Source organism: Geotrypetes seraphini, chromosome 4, assembly GCF_902459505.1.
Source record: "Geotrypetes seraphini chromosome 4, aGeoSer1.1, whole genome shotgun sequence".
In the NCBI taxonomy this organism is placed as follows: Eukaryota; Metazoa; Chordata; class Amphibia; order Gymnophiona; family Dermophiidae; genus Geotrypetes; species Geotrypetes seraphini.
Genome location: NC_047087.1, coordinates 59,285,133 through 59,306,101, shown reverse-complemented (window position 1 = coordinate 59,306,101; position 20,969 = coordinate 59,285,133). Strand labels below are relative to the sequence as shown.

General features: G+C 38.0%; 1 protein-coding gene across 2 annotated transcripts in view; it reads left to right on the top strand.

Moving 5' to 3' along the window:
* Positions 1-20,969, top strand: part of RPGRIP1L (RPGRIP1 like) — a 326,668-nt gene that overhangs the window by 32,310 nt on the left and 273,389 nt on the right. For both annotated transcript variants that reach the window (XM_033943001.1, XM_033943003.1), the window contains 2 exons: positions 4,424-4,716; positions 20,409-20,514. In XM_033943001.1, the coding sequence (XP_033798892.1) occupies positions 4,424-4,716; positions 20,409-20,514 (399 nt within the window). The remainder of the gene's footprint in view (positions 1-4,423; positions 4,717-20,408; positions 20,515-20,969) is intronic.

The following is a 20,969-nucleotide window of genomic DNA, read 5'->3' as shown; positions in this document are numbered from 1 at the left end:
TCAAAATCAATCAATTGAAAATTAGCTGTGTATTTTTTATTTATTAATATGGCAACCCCAGCTTTTTTCCCAATTGTGGGAGCAAAAAAACTGTTTTACCCATCCCCCTTTCAATTTTTGTGCCTCTATTAATGATAGGTGTGTCTCTGGTATATAACAAATGTCTGCATTCTGTTGTTTTAAGAAGGCCAGCATTTTTTCTTTTTTATTTGATGATTAAGGCCATTAACATTTAATGAAAAGATTTTAATCTCCATTATAAATTTTTTTTCCCAGATTCATAATCCAACAATATATTTTAAATTTATTTAACTTAATATGAATAGACACCAATGTACCATTGTTAAAACTTTTAAAGTGAAATTTCTCCTTTCCCAATCCTCAATCCCTTTTTTGAAAAACCTCCCTCCCTTATCCTTCCCCCACTCCTACATAAATTGACTGTCTTGGAACACACATAGGATTAGTAATCACAATACCTCCTCCCCCAGGCAACTTCCATCATCCCTTTCCCTTGACTATACTTAAAAGTAATAAACTTATATTTTAATATATTACAAATCAAGTATTCCCTCAATAATTACCCCTATATATAATGAAATCCTACTTATTTATATCAAAAAAGTATTTCATAAAGCCCATTTTATTCCTTTTCCAATTAAATCAATTTTATAAAATTATATCTGACCAGTCCCATAAATCCTTTTACTACTTTTTACAATAAAAGAAATAAAACATTATAACTCTTGTTATAAAGATAATATTCTTAATCAACGCTTGAATTTCCATTTAAAAACCTACATGTTCTATATAACTTTCAATTAATAACATTAACATTTAATCAATTCACTTTTATATTTTTTTTCATATATTAAAATCCTTCTCAATATAGTTCAAGCTAGACTTATATATAACCTTTGAAATTAAAGAGAAGAATCACCTTCTCTATTAAATAATTCATATCTCCAAAAAATAGAAGATTAACTTTTTTTCCCCTCCTCTAATTTCCTATAGATAAAAATATTATTAATCTTTTCCATAAAATTAATTCAACTTGACTCGACTTCTTAATTAAGTCATGTTAACTTGTCCATCCTGTATATTCTTTTATGCTTTACCATGACCAGTCCAAAATGCAGAAACCTGTCCAAAATGCAGAAACCTTATCTCCTTATTCCCATTTGATTATTACATTGACAACTTCAAGATAAGTTCAATATCCTAATGTATCCTTGAATAATGAGTACATTCTGTACATGGGATATAAACTCCAACACTTCTTTCCCATCATCTTGATCTTTCCCATCATCATCTTGAAATCCAATATAATCTGCATCTCTTATACACCTCTTCTTTTGTTTCTTTATCATTAAGCCTTACGTCTGATGCATTTAAAATATTCATTCCCTCATAAAAGTGATATTTTCAAAAAATGAATATCTCTTCAATAAAGAACAGTCAAAGGAGTCTGCTATTTAAGTCTCTCTCATTGTTTGTTTGTTTTTTCCCTTCTTGTCAATTCATATTATTAAATATAATCTTATTCATATAGTTTCTATTCCAATCAAACATGGGATATTATTTTTTTCCTTCTTTTTTTTTTTTAAATCATCTTCTGTAAATTACTTTATTCAACAAACTTCATATATAACACAACACCATGTTGTTATATTTAACTCCTTTTAAATAGACATTGGCTCAGAATTTAGCAAAAAGTCATTTAACTCTTCTGGATCTTCAAAATATAAGGACTTGTCTCCACTTGTTACTCTCATTTTTGCAGGGTAATACAAGCCATATTTTAACCCCCTTTTCTTCATTTGAGGTCTTAACATGAGGAACTGTTTCCTTGTATTTGCGTGTTTTTTGCGAAATCAGGCACAAACAACAACTTGGATCCTTTATAATTTAAAATTTTATCAGCTTTAGCCAAGTTTAAAATATCTAATGCCTGCTGGAATCTTAGTAACTTGAAGATCAAAGGCCTTGGTCTCACTTGACTTGTTGACCGTTTTAATGGAATCCTGTGTGCTCGTTCTATTTCTAGGGGATGTTTTGAATTTAACTGCAATAATTTAGGCAGAAGATTTTCTAGAAATTGGATAGCATTTCCCCCTTCCAAACCTTCAGCTAATCCAATAATTTTTACATTCTTTCTTCTACCTCTATTTTCGTAATCTTCAAGTTTCTTTAATTTCTTAACAGACTGTCATTTTTACATCTCCTCTCAGAGAGTTACATCCGCTCCATCTTGTTTTCTAAGGTCGTCATACGCTTGTTCCATCTGCCGATTCAGATTCAGCACTTCTTTCACTTCGGTGATGTTGTTTGCATTGTCCTGAAGCATCTGTTTTATGCACCGCAATTCAGCCATTATTTCATTTTTATCCAATACTTCCGTTGCATCTCCCGGAAGAGGAACCTTCGACAGTATTGTCTGATCCTGTTTTTGATGCTTTGCCATCCCTCCTGTCGTAAAAGCCGCTTCACTTTTAGATTGCCATGTGCTCGCCATGCTACCGCACTTGTATCTTGCACTTCGGGGAAGAAAAAAAGCCAAGGTAATCTTTCAAAGTATCGATCCGTTGCCCGGGTTAGAGGAGCGTCGCGATCACACCTCCATCTTGTGCGCGCGCCAAGCCATGCTCCTTGATGCACTGCTTTAAAGTTTGTGGATCTCCTTATTTGTGCATTAAACAGTGTTTGGAACTAAACTAAGGGCTCCTTTTACGAAGGCGCGTTAGGGTCTTAACGCGCAGAATAGCGCGCGCTAGCTGCTACCACCTCCTCTTTAGCAGGCGGTAGTTTTTCGGCTAGCACACACTGATCCGGTACATGCGCTAAAAACGCTAGTGCATCTTCGTAAAAGGAGCCCTAAGTTCAAAGCAAGTGCACTTGCTTTTTTGTTTAATATGTACAATAATCAACCAAGAGCTATTTAGTTTTTCAAAATTAATCATACACAACATATGATTAAACAATTTGTTTTCTAAACATGATTATTGATCATTACATTTGATGTGTTTGGATTCGTAGAGGATAATTTTGTAAATGGTCACCTAACTTTTATGCAGCAAGTATGCACGAAGAGGCATATTTTCAAAGCACTTGTCTTAGACTTACAAAGTTCCATAACCTATGGAATTTTATAAGTCTAAGTGCTTTGAAAATAAGCCTAATAATTTTGAAAAACAAACTACTAAGGAGATATTCAGCAGGATTTAACCAGGTAGGAAAGACCCCCATTGAGCTGTCAGTATTCTGTGGTACTTAAGTGGGTAGTGTCTTTTGGAATATTGCCTGTGACCACTGTGGCACTATCTGGTTAGTGCTAGGGTAATCTGGGGGCAGTCAGGGAAGAATAGCTAACTGTGTAGAGGCAATTTTCAGCCTACTGCCTGGTTAGCTAATGGGATAAAGTTAGGACTGTAAAAAGGCTGTCCTAATTTTATCGAATTAGCTTACCAGGGTGTTTTATTTTGGTGTGTTTGAATTCACAATGACCTCTCTTCCCTCCCCTCCCCCCCCCCACAGAAGGCCCTCCCACAAGAGCTTCCCTAATGCAGAAAGTGCATTGTCTGTGTGCTGACTTTGTAAACTTTGTGAGCCCAAGTATGATCTTTTCTTCTGAGCTCCACATGTTGAAATCCAAGATTTTGCTCTTTTCTGTTGGATGTGGTTTGGTTCAGATATTATATCTATGCACTTATATTATTTTGTGTTATTAATATTTAATAAACTAAATTTTGGTGTACAACCTTTGAGATGTTAAAAGTAAAATGTGAATTGTTGAATTTAGTTGGTAATCTACTTTCTGAATGTAATAGTATTAATTATTTAAACGATTTTTAGCCAGTCCTCCCCAAGAAACTCAGAATGGGTTACAAATCATTATAACTGAAAAGTAAATTTTCTTTACTAAAATGTATTGATAACTAATGCAATTAAAAATCACCTAGTGCTAGCCTTGAAATGTGGCTTTATATCTTGCAAAGAAACACAAATATATAACTGAATTGCTGCATATTAATATGTTTTTAATTTTGATGATGTTGTAAAATTGCAGGTCTTACACTTGGCCAAACATATTCTGTTCTTTAACTCCATTTTAACATCATCCAGAGTTCCTTTGTAAGGTCATGCCTTAAAAATTATGTTGAGGGAACATATGGAGTAAATATGTGTCCCTTCTTGGCTACCTTAAATCATAAGCCTGTTATTTGTCAGTGCTATAAAGCAGATTGCTGCCCAGTGGTTTTAGTTATCTTCAAAGAGTTCTTTATAAGCAGTAATAGTTACATCAAAACCTGAAATTTATTATTCAGGTTCAACACTGTGATTAAGTCCCTTTCAACAAAAATGCTTCTCATGCTGACTTTTCAAATTCCTTTAACTTTTTTTATTATAATTATTATTTCACCAGAATGGCCACCAAGTTAATACGGCTTGTTAAAGATAAAAAGAAATATGAGCAAGTTGGTAGCGGCCCCAAGCGGTCAGGACGAGATGTGGAACTAGAGGAAATAATTGAACAACAGCAGGAGAACATTCGTGGACTCGAGAAACAAAATGAAGGTCTTCAAAATAGATTAATATCAACTAAACAGCAGCTCCAAATTCAGGGCCACAGGCACACACCATACAACTATGTGCAATCTCGTATCAATTCGGGTCTCAGGAAAGTGACTGAAGGAGTGCAAGAAAGCTTGAGAAAAGGTAATTCAAAATTAATATTAAATATTTTTAAAATAGTAATAGATGTATCTTCTGCCTCCTAAACATACATATTCTTTATTATACTGTACTCTAAATTTTTAACTGCAGATCCAAGGCTTGATTCGAAGTTTGTTCTTCAAGCTTCATTTGTTGAATAAATTTGAAACCTCTATTCTCAAGTCTGATTTTCAACACGTATTGCAGACCATGATTTTAAATAGCCTTGTAACATCGATGCAATAGGGATGGTATGCTGAACCATAAGGTCATCCATGCATGCTCACGAGCACTGCAGAAGATGTCAATCATAGCTTTACACTCCTACTCTTCCTCCTCCTCCCTGAGCTGTGCTGCCCCCTCAGTTTTTCCATTTACAAATAAGCATGAAAGTATCTTTCTGATCTGCTCATTTTATTTCATTTTATTTTTGATGTTTTTGCAGAATTTTGTGGTGCTTAGAGTTCCCTCTAAGAAGGGTCTTCTTTACCTGCTTGAAGAGAAGACTTTTCTGACTGCAGCTGGCAGTTATATCCTTCGGGGACCTGTTCAGCCAGCCTACTGAAAATCTTTGGAGCTCAGGGTTACTTGTCCTCAGCACTTGCTTGCTTGCTTGACTTGGTCAGGAGCTTAAACGCAGTCTAATAGGCACCAATAGTGTTCCTTTGGGGCGCTCATAGTGCCAGCTGCGATTTTTTTTTTTTTTTTTTTTTTGTCTCCCCCCTTCTCTTTCATCCAGAATGGACGGTCAGGGTTGAGGAGCGGTTTGACTGGCAGCTCGAAGATTTCAGGGCTGGAGTTGACTGGTGAGTTGAGGTAGCAATCCTTTCTAATCCCAGCTACACTTTAAAGAGAGCTGAAGCAGTCTGCAGCACCATTACTGAGCACATAATCTGTGAGTATAGGTAGTGACAGCCTAAGGGGAAATCGGTGGTTTTAGTGGGGGTGTTTTGTTAGAGTCTTGGTCCACCACCTGTAAAATCCTAAATTTGCAGTTTTTGAGTGTACCTGAAGCATTTCTGGGCCATTTTCTGGCACCAAAACACTCCCATGATGGCCATCTTTGATTTCCTTCCTAAGTGCTCAAACTTCTTCAAAACGCCTTGTTTTGCCTCAAAAATGACAGAGATGGAGACCTTAGACATTAAAACCCTTATACCATGCCTTATATGTGCTGGATGAATGCGCTGTGTGCCATGTGGCATGCAGTGGAGTGGCAGGAGCTTCGGGCTTAGCCCCTCAACAGTCTGCTAGAACCGGAGATAGGACAGAATTCTATTTGGAGAGAAAATATGCCCTCCAGATACCTGGAACAATGCTTCTGTATACCGTAAGGGCGTAGAAGTTCTGCAGCCCAAGAAAAGGCAGCTTATGCATCTCAAGAGAGAAGAGGATTTGCCTTCTCAGGCTTTTGCTCCGGAATTTGTTAATCTCCTGTGGCAGGCTTACGCACAAGGCAGTGCTCCGCCTGAGAGAGCCACTACAACCACGATCCTACAACCCCCTCAGCACCACAAAACATCTCTTACCCGATTGGGCACCGGCACCAGCACCAATGCAAAGGACGTGCCAGTGCCCGAAGATCCTCCCTCGTTGGGCTGGGCTGGGCTGGGCTGTGCGGTGCAGGGAGATCCTCCTTCTTCCCTGTGCCGGGCTGGATTGAGCTTTGAGCATTTGCGCATGCTCAAAGCCTTCTAGTCTCGCTCTCTCCGAGATTCTCAATCTGAGAATCTCGGAGAGAGCGAGATCAGAAGACTTTGAGCATGCGCAAATGCTCAAAGCCCAGTCCAGCCCGGCACAGGGAAGAAGGAGGATCTCCTTGCACAGCCCAGCCCAACCCAACGAGGAAGGATCTTCGGGCACTGGCACTGGCACTGGCACGTCCTTTTCATTGGTACTGGTGCCGGTGCCCAATCGGGTAAGAGATGTTTTGCGGTGCTGAGGGGGTTGTAGGATCGCGGGGGAGGGGGGGGTGACGCGAGCGGGGGGGAGGATGCCGGTTCGCAGGGGGGATGCCGGATTGGAATGAAAAAAAAAGTTGTAAAACGCGCTCACACCTATAACGCACACGGTTATGCACGGTTTGTAAAAATTGTGTATAACGCACGCGTTATATGCGTGAAAATACAGTATGTGTATATATATATATGTGTCTGTGTGTGTATGTGTATATATATATATATGTGTGTGTGTGTGTATATATATATATATATGAGTGTGTGTGTATGTGTGTATATATATATATATATATATATATATATATATATATAATTGTGTGTGTGTGTGTGTGTATGTATATATATGTGTGTGTGTGTATATAAATATATATTTATATATATATATATATATATATTTTTTGTAGTGTGGCCGGCCCTCGTGGCTTGTGGTAACTGGCCCACGCTTAAAATATTCTCCCAGCGTGCTTCCCCAAGAGGGAGGAAGACCCTGTTGTGAATAAATTCTCCTATGTGAATAAAACAGAATGGCCTCACACAGGTAAGTAATGAAATAAAGAAATCAAATTTATTGTTCATCTGAACAGGTCCAAGCAACAATGCATGAAATAAAAATGGGCTCAAAAGATCTTGGTCATAATAATGAAAACAAAATAATATGGTGATTACGAGCCTGGTCTGGATAACTTTCCCAAAGTTCTTTTATCAATGTCCCAGATATAACAGAGTCTCTGGCAGTCCTTGACTCTCCCAAAGTCTTACTAGTAAATTGACAAACAAACTATGTCAAGCTGCAATGTGCAGCGCTGCCCTTTCAAAAGCAGTGGCAGAAGGCTGGCGGATTTGTCAAATCGGCTCCTTGTTACCAAGAGCAAAATAACCCGCAAACCCTTCACTAAGGTGCTGGGCAAATCCTGCCCCAGCTTTCAGGATATTCACACCTTATGAAAAGAAATTGCTGAAGTTCTTTTCACAGCAGCCATCTTGGCAAAAGAAAAAAAAAACTTCCCATCAAAGCAAACACTTTGCTAGCATACATTCCTTTAGCTAGCATGCTCAAGGAAAATCCTTTTTGCCCAGCAGAAATGGAAACATTCAAAAATTAACTCAAAAAGCAATTCAACACTAATTAACATCCATTTCCTCAATCAATCCCACCTCTGGTAAAGCACTGCAATCCATTGCTTAATATTCTGGGTTTACCAGGGTTGTTCCTACTGGCTCCGTGTCCAACATTTCAATATCCTTTGGCTCTGGGGAACTTGGAGGCTCCTTCCACCTGAGAGCTTCTCCTGTGTCTCCCCTTCTCCTGGACAGCCAGCTCTCCAAATGCTGCAAGGCTGCTGTACCACGCCCAGTCCTACTCAGGGGCTGGACTTCCTCCAGCTGAGGCTGCCTTCTACCCTGTTTAGTCAGCCTCTTACAAAATGGAGGATTTAAAGGGGCCCTGCCAGTTTTCACCAGGCTATGTTCTACAGCAGGTCTGAACACAGCTTGTGCTTCCTGGTCCTGTTCCTGCCTATCAGGGACACAGTGATTAGCCTGGACTAGTTTCAGGGGATGTTTTCTCCAGGGTTTAACTGGCACAAGGCATCATCCCTTTGTTTTCTCCTTACTCTCTTACTACCCTTTTTTATTTATTTTATCTCAATGTATTTTAGTCTTGCCTAATCCCTGATCCTCTTGTTTCCATACGTTTATGTCTTGTCTAATAAAGTTTCAGCTTTGGAAAACAAATCAGATGAGTATAACACTAGAATAAAATCTTTAGAAATTGTTCCGCCACTTATTTCTGTCAGATGGGATGATCAGTGACACTCAGAAAAGCACACAGACAATATAAAAGCATAAACAATAACCCTTTATTATATATATATATATATATATATATATGAATATAAGAATAAAATAGCATCACCGTAATCCCAGGCAAAGACCATCTTCACAATTGGGAATCCCTGCAATTGATAGGTGGGTGGACACGGGAGACTATCCCTTTAGATGTCTTGGATTCTAATGTTAGGGGCAGAATTCCGTTCTTATATAGGATGAAAACTGCTGAGTTCATAGCTAAACAGCTGGTCCTGGTCTTTTGTTCTTTGTTGTTTTGGCAACATCCAGGTCAAGGAGGTCAAGATAGCAGATACTTGTTGCAGAAACCAACTTCCCATCTGGTTTTACTGTCCTTTTGATGTTGTTTGGGCAACCCCCAGGTCACGGAGGTCAGATAAGCAGACTTGAGGAGACATATTACGTAGTATGTTGAGTTTCAGTTACCCCCTGGCCATAGGCATAACAGTCCACCCCTGGATCCTCAAGTCTGCACCTCCCAATAAGAAATCATCCGAATAAAGGGAGAGAGTGTCCATTTGTATACACAATAGGTAAACCCACAATTAAGAAATGTTAACATAAGGATAGTTAAACAAAAATATAGAGTAAGGAATGAAGAAACACCTTTTGTGCCGTAGCCCTCCCTCTAGTAAAAGCATCCCACCAAGGGTGTGCAGTGGTAGCTTCAATGTGATCTTTCACAGAATGCAAGTCAAAATTCATAGGATTGCTATACTTTGCATGGCTTTCTTTATAGATGGCAATAAAATAATTGGAGTAAGTACATCGGCAAAAGAAAAATTAATATTTACATTTGATATAAACATACTGAAAAGGGAGCTTGAATAACAGGAATCACAAGTTCAACAGTACTGCTAGCAACACAAACATTTTTATGTGATATTTCTTGTATAAAGGTATAACCTTGCGGTGGAATGGTCCATTGGCACAAATTGTAGGTATGTTGTAAAGAACATGGTTCATAGATGACATGTTTGTTTTATTTTGTTCATCTATTTGTTGCCCATGATAAGTGGGAAACCCTAATTGGGGTCCCAATGTCAAAGGCATCACCATAAAAGGACACATTGTTTCATTTCAAAATTACACCATTTTCTATCTAAGGGTACAGAATGTGATGTGGTTTTAAAAAACAAAACACAGTTATCATTGACGACATGTAACATTAACTGATCATATCGTAGTGTTAGTTCATGATTATGTACAGTATTTGGCACCCATTCACCTTCCCATCTAAATACATCTGCTACTCTGGAGCCAAAATATGTTTGTTTGCCAGCCAGTATTTCAGAAACAATAGTATTTACTATACCTCAGGTTCTACATTTAGGTAAAGGTAAAATGGGAAAATTAATTTTCCATTCATAAATTATTTCCTTATGTTCTAAACCTGGTATTCTTGCATTCCCTAATATTTCTTGCTAATTAGGCATTTTACTTGAAAGTATCACGTATAGGGAATCATGGAAATTAATAATCTTATTAATATTATATTTGTGCTCTTACTCATGGCTTACATACATTTAGGGTAGCTTCATATTCACCATCGCTCACTGCAGTTTTCTGGTATCCCGTTTTTCTTAGCAGCTTTGGTTAGGGTCTGTCTATGCTCCAGTTTCAATAGGCTTGCTATGCCACTCACATGCCTTCACTCACGTAAGAGTCAAGTGCACCACCCCCAGAGACCAGCCCTAATGTGAAGTGGCAGGATATAGGCTCACTTCTATTCCCAAGTCGGTGCCACATAATAGCGTCATGGCACGGCACTGTATGTCTGGTTGCATGTCATCGTCTTCTCGATCTGGTGAAATTTTCTCTTAACCCAGTATGTTAGCCAAATCATAAGAATAAGAGAGCAGAGCTGACCAATTCTATCACAAAGGGATGGAAGTCTATATGGAATAACATTTCCCAGTACGTGATTTTCCAAGGAAAATATTTCATCATGACTGTTTAGCTTCAATGCTTTAGTTACAATAAACACCCCTAGTGATAAAAGAGAAGATAAGAAAAAGAAGAAAAACCACTTTATGTACAGAATGTGATAACATGTAATGTAATGTAATGTAATGTAATTTATTTCTTATATACCGCTACATCCGTTAGGTTCTAAGCGGTTTACAGAAAATATACATTAAGATTACAATACTGGTGTGTAAGGTAGTATTTGTTTGAGATAAGAGAAACAACACTACTGCACTTAAAGGTATTCTGTAGGACATTCAGAAAATACACCTTTTTATGTTCTGGACATAATTATTATGTCACTTAAGAGAGACCATAAACATGTACTGATGGTAATACCAAAATAACTTATGTCAGAGATGTGCACTGCACTGTTTATACCTGGTAAGTTAAATAAAGAGACCATTTTTTATTTTATTTAGCAAATATCAAATACCAATGAGCACCATTTTACCAGGTATAAAGCTTTCTAATTTTTTCTCTTCAGATATCCTCTTATAATATAACCCCTAACTAAATTATAATTGGGCTGTATGAATCATAGCATAAAATCATTGTGAGCATGGTTTTCATAAGAAACTTTCTTGTATGTGGGGGAATCTTTTTTGAAAAGGGATATGGTACCATTTGGACTAATAGAAGGAGTGGAAAAACTCTGGAAATGGCCAATGTGCAATGTTTATTGGGGTACCCCATAAGCTAAAACAGACAACACATAACAGAAACAGACAAACACAGAGCTCCGGCATGCTTTCTTCCATCGGCAATGATTCAGGGTTGAATTTAATCTGTAAATAAGCACATTATTAATCAAAAGAGTCATAAACAAATTTGGTATCCATTGGATTCCCACTATCAGGTCACAGTGCTGGAAGTATTTTAAATATGGCACAGTGAAATTGGTTCTAATGACCATGTCTGGATGCTAAGCTTCTAAAAGAAAGAGAGATAGAAACTTAAGTTAATTGCTCTATAGTTCTGCTGGTCTCCTTTCTATCTTCTTCCATTTCCAAGCTCTGTCACACAATCATAAGAGAATGCAAGCAGGGACGTTTTAATCTATAAAACATACAAGAGAGGTTTACGTGCAGGTACAGTGGTTCACAATGTTAGTGTTTGAGGTAAAAGACACATTTGCAAAATCACTTGGAGTGCAACTTCCTTATACTATCTAACAAAACTTTATACATTACAAAGGTCACTTAGCAATATTTCTACTCTTTTACTGTCCAACCTACCCCATATGTCACCCCAGATGTAAAATATGTTGCCTCCAGAATCCGAAAAGGCCCAAGTTTGTTGGGTTTTTTTTTCTTTGGGGAGAAGGGAAGTTTACAGTCTTCTGTTTAACTTTCTCTATCACATCTCGGCATCCTTTTGCCCACTTAGTCAATATAGTGTGATAGTTCTACTCCTGCATGTAAGGTATAATTCTGATATAATCTTGTGATAGAAGGTGGGACTATGTAAGTATTTTTGTGGTAGTCGGTAGATGTATATTGCCTCCCTTGCCAAGTGAATGCAAATTGTTCTGGACATTGCTCCACTATAGGAATAGTAAAAAATGCATTGGTTCATGTTTACAATTTTAGTGGAGATCGGTACTACTATTGGTTTGGATAATTTCCCCACCACTACTGATCTCATAGGAATGTCTGGCAATTTACCAAAACTATAGATTCCATCGGAAAGCTGTAATGTTAACCCTTTTAGGATATCTAGCCCTATTATATTTTATATTCCCAAATTGGTAATTGTCCAATTTTAAAATCTGTAAAAAAAATTTTTTTTTTTCTTCCCGCTTGTATAATTTTCCCCCCCAATCCTGATATTTATATTCCTCCACCCCAGTGTCCACTATAGCTTGTACCTTTTGCTCCCCAGATTTCCACTAAATATTTATCTATACATGCGGACGCTGTTCTAATTTGGTCCAGGCAAACACTAAGGCTTGGCATTCACATCATTGATCCTCCCAACACTTCCACCCTTTTTAAATCAGGATAAAGAATGGAAGCAGTTTCCTCAGGGGGAGCCGTTGGCACCAAAATATCCTCCCTCTCTCCTTTGTTCACTTGTGCTTGAGACATAGATTTCTTTCCCAGTCCTCTACTTTTGTACATTTCCCATAACGTCCCTGTATTTTTTCCATCTATTTCTTCCCTCTTTACACCATCTTTTATTAATGCCAAAAACATATTCCTCCAAGACACCCGATTAGCCCTGTTTGAATTGGATTGTCCTTTTCTCTTTTTATCAAAAGTATTTTGAGGTCCCCAGTCCCCCCGATCTCCTAACTGTCGGACCGCTTCTAAGGCTTCCAAAATAGTCCTGTCTATTTGATTGATCAACAAAGTTATCATTACCTGTTTGTATGCCGGTGCAGCATACTTGATAATTTTATTTCTCATGGACACTGTAAAAGGTAATGACATATATGTGTCAGCGTGACCTATTACTAAGGCTACCTTCATAGCCTCCTCCTTAATTCTCATTTGAGCATCTTTTAATGTATACCAAATTTTATCATTTGAGGGCCAATCAGATACAAGTGGATATCACCTCGTGACACCCCTACAAATTATCTCTAATAAAGACCATTGGGCATTTTTTGCAGGATAAGGATCCTCCCGTAACGCATTTTGTACTGCTACTTCTTGACTAATTTGAACAAATTTAGGGGCATCTGTGGCATCCAACATAATCCCTGCTGCGCCCAGCTCCTGCACCCGAATTACCCATTGTATTAGTGGTTCCCCAGGCTGCTGTGTAAAGCGTGCCATCATATCCATGACTTCCTGTTGAGTAACATCCTCCATAACATTATTTCTAGTCAGATTTTCTCCTGTCTGCAGATTTCCCTGTAATCTTTGTCTCCTCACAAGCTTTGCTTCTAAATTTTCTGCATGTTCTCCTTCAACACATATATCCTCCTCACTGTTATTAGAATTTGAATCCCAAATATCCCCATCCTGTTTGTTTGGATTCCAATCATCCGGCAGATGATAAATTAAGATTTTAACTTTTCTGTAACTCACTTTCCACCTCCGTTTCTTGTATTTATATCGTGCACATCGCACAGCTGCCTTTTCTGTTACATTTTGATCGGTGTCTACCTTATCCATTAACAACTTATTCTGACATTGTAGCATTTTAATAGCATGCTGTTGATTACACCTTTTCTTTTCCAGCTCTCCTAATTTCAATTGTAATTCATGTTTAGCTTCATGCAAATTCCTCCAGTCTGACAAAACCATCCTTCCTTGTCTAGAAATTCCTTCTTGCTCTTCTCCTTTTGAGATTTTCACCTTTTGTAAGGAGGCACATAATTCATGTGGATCCCTACTTCCAAAAGTACAGGATTCACATAATCTTGCTTCTACAGACCACTCAGTGGCCATTAATTTACCTTTCCAGTCCGGAATGGAGGGATTGGGAGCCTGCTCCTCAACCCCTTGTTTTCTGGGTAGCTTTTCTGACCACATTGATCACCCCACTTCTGGTACCAATATGTTCCTCCACTTATTTCTGTCAGATGGGATAATCAGTGACACTCAGAAAAGCACACAGACAATATAAAAGCATAAACAATAACCCTTTATTATTTTTATATATATATATATATATATATATATATATATATATGAATATAAGAATAAAATAGCATCACCGTAATCCCAGGCAACGACCATCTTCACAATTGGGAATCCCTGCAATTGATAGGTGGGTGGACACGGGAGACTATCCCTTTAGACGTCTTGGATTCTAATGTTAGGGGCAGAATTCCGTTCTTATATAGGATGAAAACTGCTGAGTTCATAGCTAAACAGCTGGTCCTGGTCTTTTGTTCTTTGTTGTTTTGGCAACATCCAGGTCAAGGAGTTTCAAGTTTTAAGTTTAATAAAAATTTGATTAATCGCTTTATCTGGATTCAAAGCGATATACATTTTGATAAAATTATATTATTAAAATTATTACTACAATAAATAAAACAAACTCAACTTAAGACAAATGCGACAAAATTGGAAACATAAGGAATTGGGGGGAGAATTTACATTGTATTAAAAGTCTGGAGAGACATATAGGGAAAGTACAGCATAAAGTATCAGCATAAAGTATCAGGAGGTCAAGATAGCAGATACTTGTTGCAGAAACCTGCTTCCCATCTGGTTTTACTGTCCTTTTGATGTTGTTTCGGCAACCCCCAGGTCAAGGAGGTCAAGATAGCAGATACTTGTTGCAGAAACCAGCTTCCCATCTGGTTTTACTGTCCTTTTGATGTTGTTTGGGCAACCCCCAGGTCACAGAGGTCAGATAAGCAAACTTGAGGAGACCTATTACGTAGTATGTTGAGTTTCAGTTACCCCCTGGCCATAGGCATAACAGTAATGCAAGCACTAACTTGGGTTAAAGATAGTGCAAGTCTTCATTTCAAGCAAGAAATGTGGAAAACTCCCTTGGGAGATGTAATTTGCAGATTATTAATTTTCCAAAACTGTTTTCCATGCCTGCAATAGATATGTTTAAGCGCTTTCTAAGTGAAGTTCTGAAAGTACCTGAGTCCTCTTACCCACCTCTCTCTAATCCAATCTTCTGTTTTTGTGTCGCTCATACCTAGGTAGGCTCAAGGCGACTTAAAGAGAGGGGTGAGGAAGGAGAAGGGGGAGGAGGGGTTGGAGAAGAGAAGAGGAGGGGATAGGGAGAGAGGTGGAGGGTGACGAGCCGGCTGTTACATCCTCCACTGACAGACCACTCGACTCTCTTTATGCTGATACAAATAATTTGAGTTTAATAATCAAATAGCAATAGCTTACAGGAACACATTACACAGCATACAGAGTAATAGAGCATACACCAGGTTGGCCAGGCTGATGGAGAACTTCCAAAGAGTTCTGAAATTACGGTCCAGGGAGCTTTCTTTTATATGATTCTGACAGCTCTGGCCCACGTTGGTATATGTTAGATTTCACACTTTCATTGGTTAATCATATTCCTTATCTCATTTATTAATCTATGGATTGGTTAATATAATTGAGTGATACTGCGTCACGCCTCTTTCCATCTAATTTTACCCTCATTTCCCCATAAGTGTTCTCTTAATATATCAAGAACCTCCCTTGAGCACAAGGGCCTAATGGCTTTTCAGTTCTGTGGTTAACTTCTTGTACACTCGTATTCGTGGTTCGTCTTTCTTCTTGTGAAACTTCTATAAAGTTATCATGCTACTTATATTTTTCACCAGAATTGTTTTTTTCTATAACTGCGCCTTCTGGTTGCCTCTGCTTCTAAGAAAAAGCAGAAGTGGGTTCTGGTCAGAGAGCACAGTTTCTAGTCAGAGAGCACATTTTGTTTTTTCCAGCAACCATTTTAGGTCTTAGCTATATTGGCCTTGCTTTGGCCTGCTACTGCTGTAACAGGGAAATTCTCGGGGGTCTTCACCTGAGCTTGCAGGACTTTTCCTCCCCTTCCTCAAGGGAGGAGGAGAGTATACAGGAGATTAAGTGTCAAATAGATGAGTTTTCAAAGTTTCTTCCGGAATATGGTATATTTAGGTTCCGTCCTGGTCATTTCAGTAAGGTCATTCCAAGTTTTTACACTTAGAAAGGTGAGCATGGAGTGGAAAACACATTTGTATTGCAGATTTTTTGTGGAAGGGAGATCTAGAAGTATTATGTTGAGGGTTCTGCGGGAAGTAAACCATGCCTTGGAGAAGAATTGGATGAGAGGAGCCACGGAGTTTCCGTAAAGTATATGGTAAATGATGCATGCAGTTTTGAAGGTTATTCGTGATTGGATAGTTAGCCAGTGCAGTTGCCTGATGAAGTCTGTAATCGAGTCATATTTTCTCAGGTTGAAGATTAATCTGATAGTGGTGTTTTGGATGAGTTGCATTTTATGAATCAGAGTGGTGTTTCCCATGTAGATGGAGTTGCAGTAGTCCAGTTGTGGTAGTACCATCAGTTGTACAACTAAGGCAAAGTGGTGCTGGTGAAAGTATGGTCTGATTAGCCTTAGTTGTCTCAAGGTATAGAGGGATTTCTTTCTGAGACTGGAGATTTGTGGTTCCATGGTAAATGTGGAGTCCAGGATGCAACCTAGGATTTGGGAGGATTCTTCTACAGGGAGGTTCTTGCTCGATCGAAGAGTGATGCTTGTTGGTGCCGTCTGTTGAGATGTGTAGAAGTATAGAACTTTGGTTTTAGTTGAGTTTAATTTTAGTTTGTTAGTAGTCGCCCAGATTTTGATTCTTTCTGTATTATGTGAGACTTTGTTGGTGATGTCCAAGTTATTGTTGGTTATGGGAATAAGGAGAAAGATGTCATCTGTGTAGGATAATATGCTCTCGTCTTCAAACTTGATGTTACCGAGAGAGCTCATGAAGAGATTGAATAGGAAGGGGGAGAGTGGGGAGCCCTGTGGCACGCCATAGATGGCTTTCCAGCGGTTGGAGATCTCCCCGTTCAGTTTGACGATGTATTCCCTGTTTTGGAGGAAATCTGAGAACCATCTTAGCACTGTGTCTGTTATGCCAATTTCTAACAGTTTTGTTAGTAGTAGTTGGTGTTCTACTGAATCAAAGGCTGCTGAGATGTCAAATTGGAGGAGTATTGCTTGACTTCCCGTATTGAGTAGTTGTTTGGTTTTTGTGATCAAGGTGAGGAGGAGAAGTTCTGTGCTGTGCTGCTGACGGAATCCGAATTGGGATGGGTGGAGGCTTGAGTGCTGTTCAATGTAGATTGTGAGCTGCTTGCACACATGGGTCTCAATGATTTTTGTCAGGATGGGTATGCCTGCGAAGGGTCTATAGTTTGAGGCTGAGGAGAGATATGCCTTTGATGATTTCAGTATAGGGGTGAGCACTATTTTATCCATTGTTTCTGGCAAGTGGCCTTGATTTAGGGTGTTATTTAGGAGTTTGGTAATCCAGCTGGCGATCTGTTCAGGAACGGTAGTAAGGAGATAAGAGGGACAGTTGTCTAGGGGGCTGCAGCACATGGACAATTTGGATAGTAGTTTTTTTGTGTCTGGGATGGACAGGTTGGAGAATGAAGTCCAGATTTGATCTGCTTTGGCAGGTACAGTGAGGAGTTGAGATGCATCGAGGGTGTGTGTCCTGGTGGTGAGAGCTTTGGTTACCTCAGACTGAAATATACTCTAAAATATACTATTTACCTAGGAGACTTAAGTCTCAAAATCCCAACCAGCAGAATTTATCTGCAGACAATTTGGATTTGTCTAATTTCCTGGAGAGGTCAGAAACTGAGACTCAAGTATCAGCTACTTTATTGGTACAGTTTGCTATTGATTCAGATAGGGCAGGGGTAGGCAATTCTGGTCCTCAAGAGCTGGGGCCAGGTCAGGTTTTCAGGATATCCACAATAAATATGCATGAGATAGATTTGCATCTCAAGGAGGCAGTGCATGCAAATACATCTTATACATATTCATTGTGGATATCCTGAAAACCTGGCCTGGCTCCGGCTCTCAAGGACCGGAACTGCCTACCCCTGAGATAGGGAATGGATGCTAAAATTGTTTTTCAAATATAAAGATGTTCCCTCTTTGTCAAATACTATAATGTATCCAGGTGTCTCACATCCGACCCAGAAGAGAAGAAAACAATTTCTTATATTGAGACCTCGGGTGTTACAGCTGGGGGTGACCTTTGTTCTGAGGTACCCATATAAGTGCATTATGGTATATAAAGAAGACAGATATGTTTTCTATGAACCGCAGCAGTTATCTAAATTTATTTCATCTCAGGATAGTAAGTAATTATTTACTCTGATTCTTCTAAATCCGTTTAGAGAGAAAATGTTCAACGGCAGTCGAGCCTCCCTTTGGTTTTCCTTGTTATTTAATTTGAAGGTTAATTTCAGCAAATTTCAGCTCCATCTTCATTAGATAATGGACTAACTATATTGTGTAATGAAAAAATTTATCTTTGTATTTGAATTAATGGAGATATTTTGTTTTACATATTTTTTCTTGTTTTGACTGAGATTGTCAAAAATTATAAAATTAATAAATAAAGAATTAAAAAAAAAAAAGAAATGCATCCCTAAATAAGAAAGTTTTTAATTTGGTCTTAAATTTGTTAAATGATTCTTCCAGTCTGACATCCAATGGGAGAGCATTCCATAGGGTAGAGGCTCTGACAGAGAATATGGCATTGCGTGTAGTGTCATAAAATAGCTCCTTAATGGATGGAATAGTTAATAAGTTCTGAGTGTTAGATCATAGTGCTCGAGGAAGAGCATAGGGAATAAGATATTTGTCTAAAAATGCTGGTGAGTTAGTAAGTGTGGAGTATTTTATGAGTTGTCTGGTGAGATATGAGGAGCCAGTGGACTTCGTGGAGTAGAGGGGTGACATGATCATATTTCCTTGTTAAGTAGGTGTGTAAGTTAATTTATTTCATAATCTGTGCACATACTTTCAAAATTTATCCTTTCTCCACCCAAACTTCACAGGGGAAGCATCCTCTTCCATCCTATGGGCAAAGTGTGTTTCATAAGTGTGCATAATTTTACACCAGTCAGAAATTAATAAAAAGGCCACATACAAAGATGACTTTAAATAAGTATCACCTTCGTATCTATGTGTTGATTGAGAAAATAAGTTTGAAAAATTAGGCTTTAAACACAGATATCTAAGTAGGGATTAAAAATACCATTTGGAAATTACAGGAAGGAAAAACGCAAAATTAAATGTGTATACCTAAAACAAATGCTTACTTTAGAGAGTTTAATCTATGTGTTAGTGGACCTAGGAGACTCACTGCCTAATGTCATTCTTTAATGTCAGGGAGAGCTGTAAATAATGAAATCAGTTAAGGTTACTATGATACCCTGCAAAACTCACTCAACAAACAGAATCACCTAATTCCAGGGATAATGAATCAACCACTATTTTGCTCAAGAGCATAATTAAGAGTGTCCACTAGAGGTGCATCGGTGGTTAGGTAGACCAGTGGGTAGAAATCTTGTCACTGGAAAGTATAAGAAATAAATGAGTAAGAAACAGTTGACATCCAAAAAGTGGAACCGTTCCAAGGAATTTGCATACTCTGTGGCTAATTTCTCAATTTATGTTCATAGTAAATGTACTAATTCTGATTGAGTATGCCGCATGTTAGGAAAAGTATTCTTTTTGGCAATGGAAAAGCTAGTGATAGTGGTCTTGTTAATATAAACTAAAAGCTAGTGGATTGCTTTCATTAAAAATCAAGTGTTAAGGTAATGTTCTGTAGAATCTACAGTAGAAAGAGAAATAGAAGAATATGCAAAATGTAGTGCAATAATAAATATGTAAAAACAAGCTCAAAGAACACTCTTCAAGTCATGTTTTCGAGTGGAGTGTTCCATCATTTGCCATACGTTTGTCTTTAATCGGGTAACTTCCCCTAAAATGAGTTCCCTATTATCTCCTATAGCTAATATAAAATGTACAACATCTGGGGCAATTACTTATGATGAAATGAAAAATGTTGAAGATAGAAAGTGAGGTAAATTGGAAAACTCCACAGTACAAAAAAATTCCCTCACTTATCAGGGTAAATTACCAAAATTCAAAAAAGACTCAATCTGAAAATTGTTTCTTCTTTATAAATCAATGAAAAACAGCTGCTCCCGACCCGTAAATGAGAGGATGCCAGAAATCAGTGCTCCCAGTTGGAACCCTTGAAAAAGCCTGTTTAGGCGAAACGGGTCCCGTCGGGACAAGCAATTTATATCACAATAAAGGATAAGTAAAAATGACTGACCAGCTGTTCTTTATTGATTTATAAAGAAGAAGCAATTTTCAGATTGAGCAATTTTGCCTTTTTTGCAATTACTTATGATCTCTAACTTGTAGTCTTAACTGTAAAGTGAATAATTGTTGTAGCAAGTCTATGTTAACTTTTAACTTTGATTTCAGGAATGAGAATGCAAGATCCAGAGATGATTTCAAGATCTACTCAAGCTGTACTTCCTAGATATGGACATAGTCTGCTTGAACAAGCAAGGGCTGAGATAAGAGATCTGTATGTCTCATTTTCTATTTCATATGTTACCATTATCAGAAATGTATTCAATTTTGTCATTTACATCCAGCTAGTACCTCAGATATAAAATGACATATTTAAGTCTCTCAGGGTGAGAAACTGAAGAACATCTAAGCCTTTAAAAACTGTTGTGATTTTGACTGTGAAATAATTTATTTTTCTTGTAATATATTCCATCGACAAGCAGGGCTCAATCAGGCACACAAGTGGGTGATGTCATCACACATTGCTAGAATTGAACAGATCTCCCAGATCTCTTCAGTTTTTTGTTTTCTGCTCTGCCAAACAGACATGAAAACAGATTTTTGAGATTTTTGAATTTCCTATTGATTTTATTGGTCTATTTAATAAACGGTAGCATCAAGGACGTTAATTCACTCTATCCACAATTACACTCAATCCATTATCCTGATCTATCTAGTAGGCACATAATT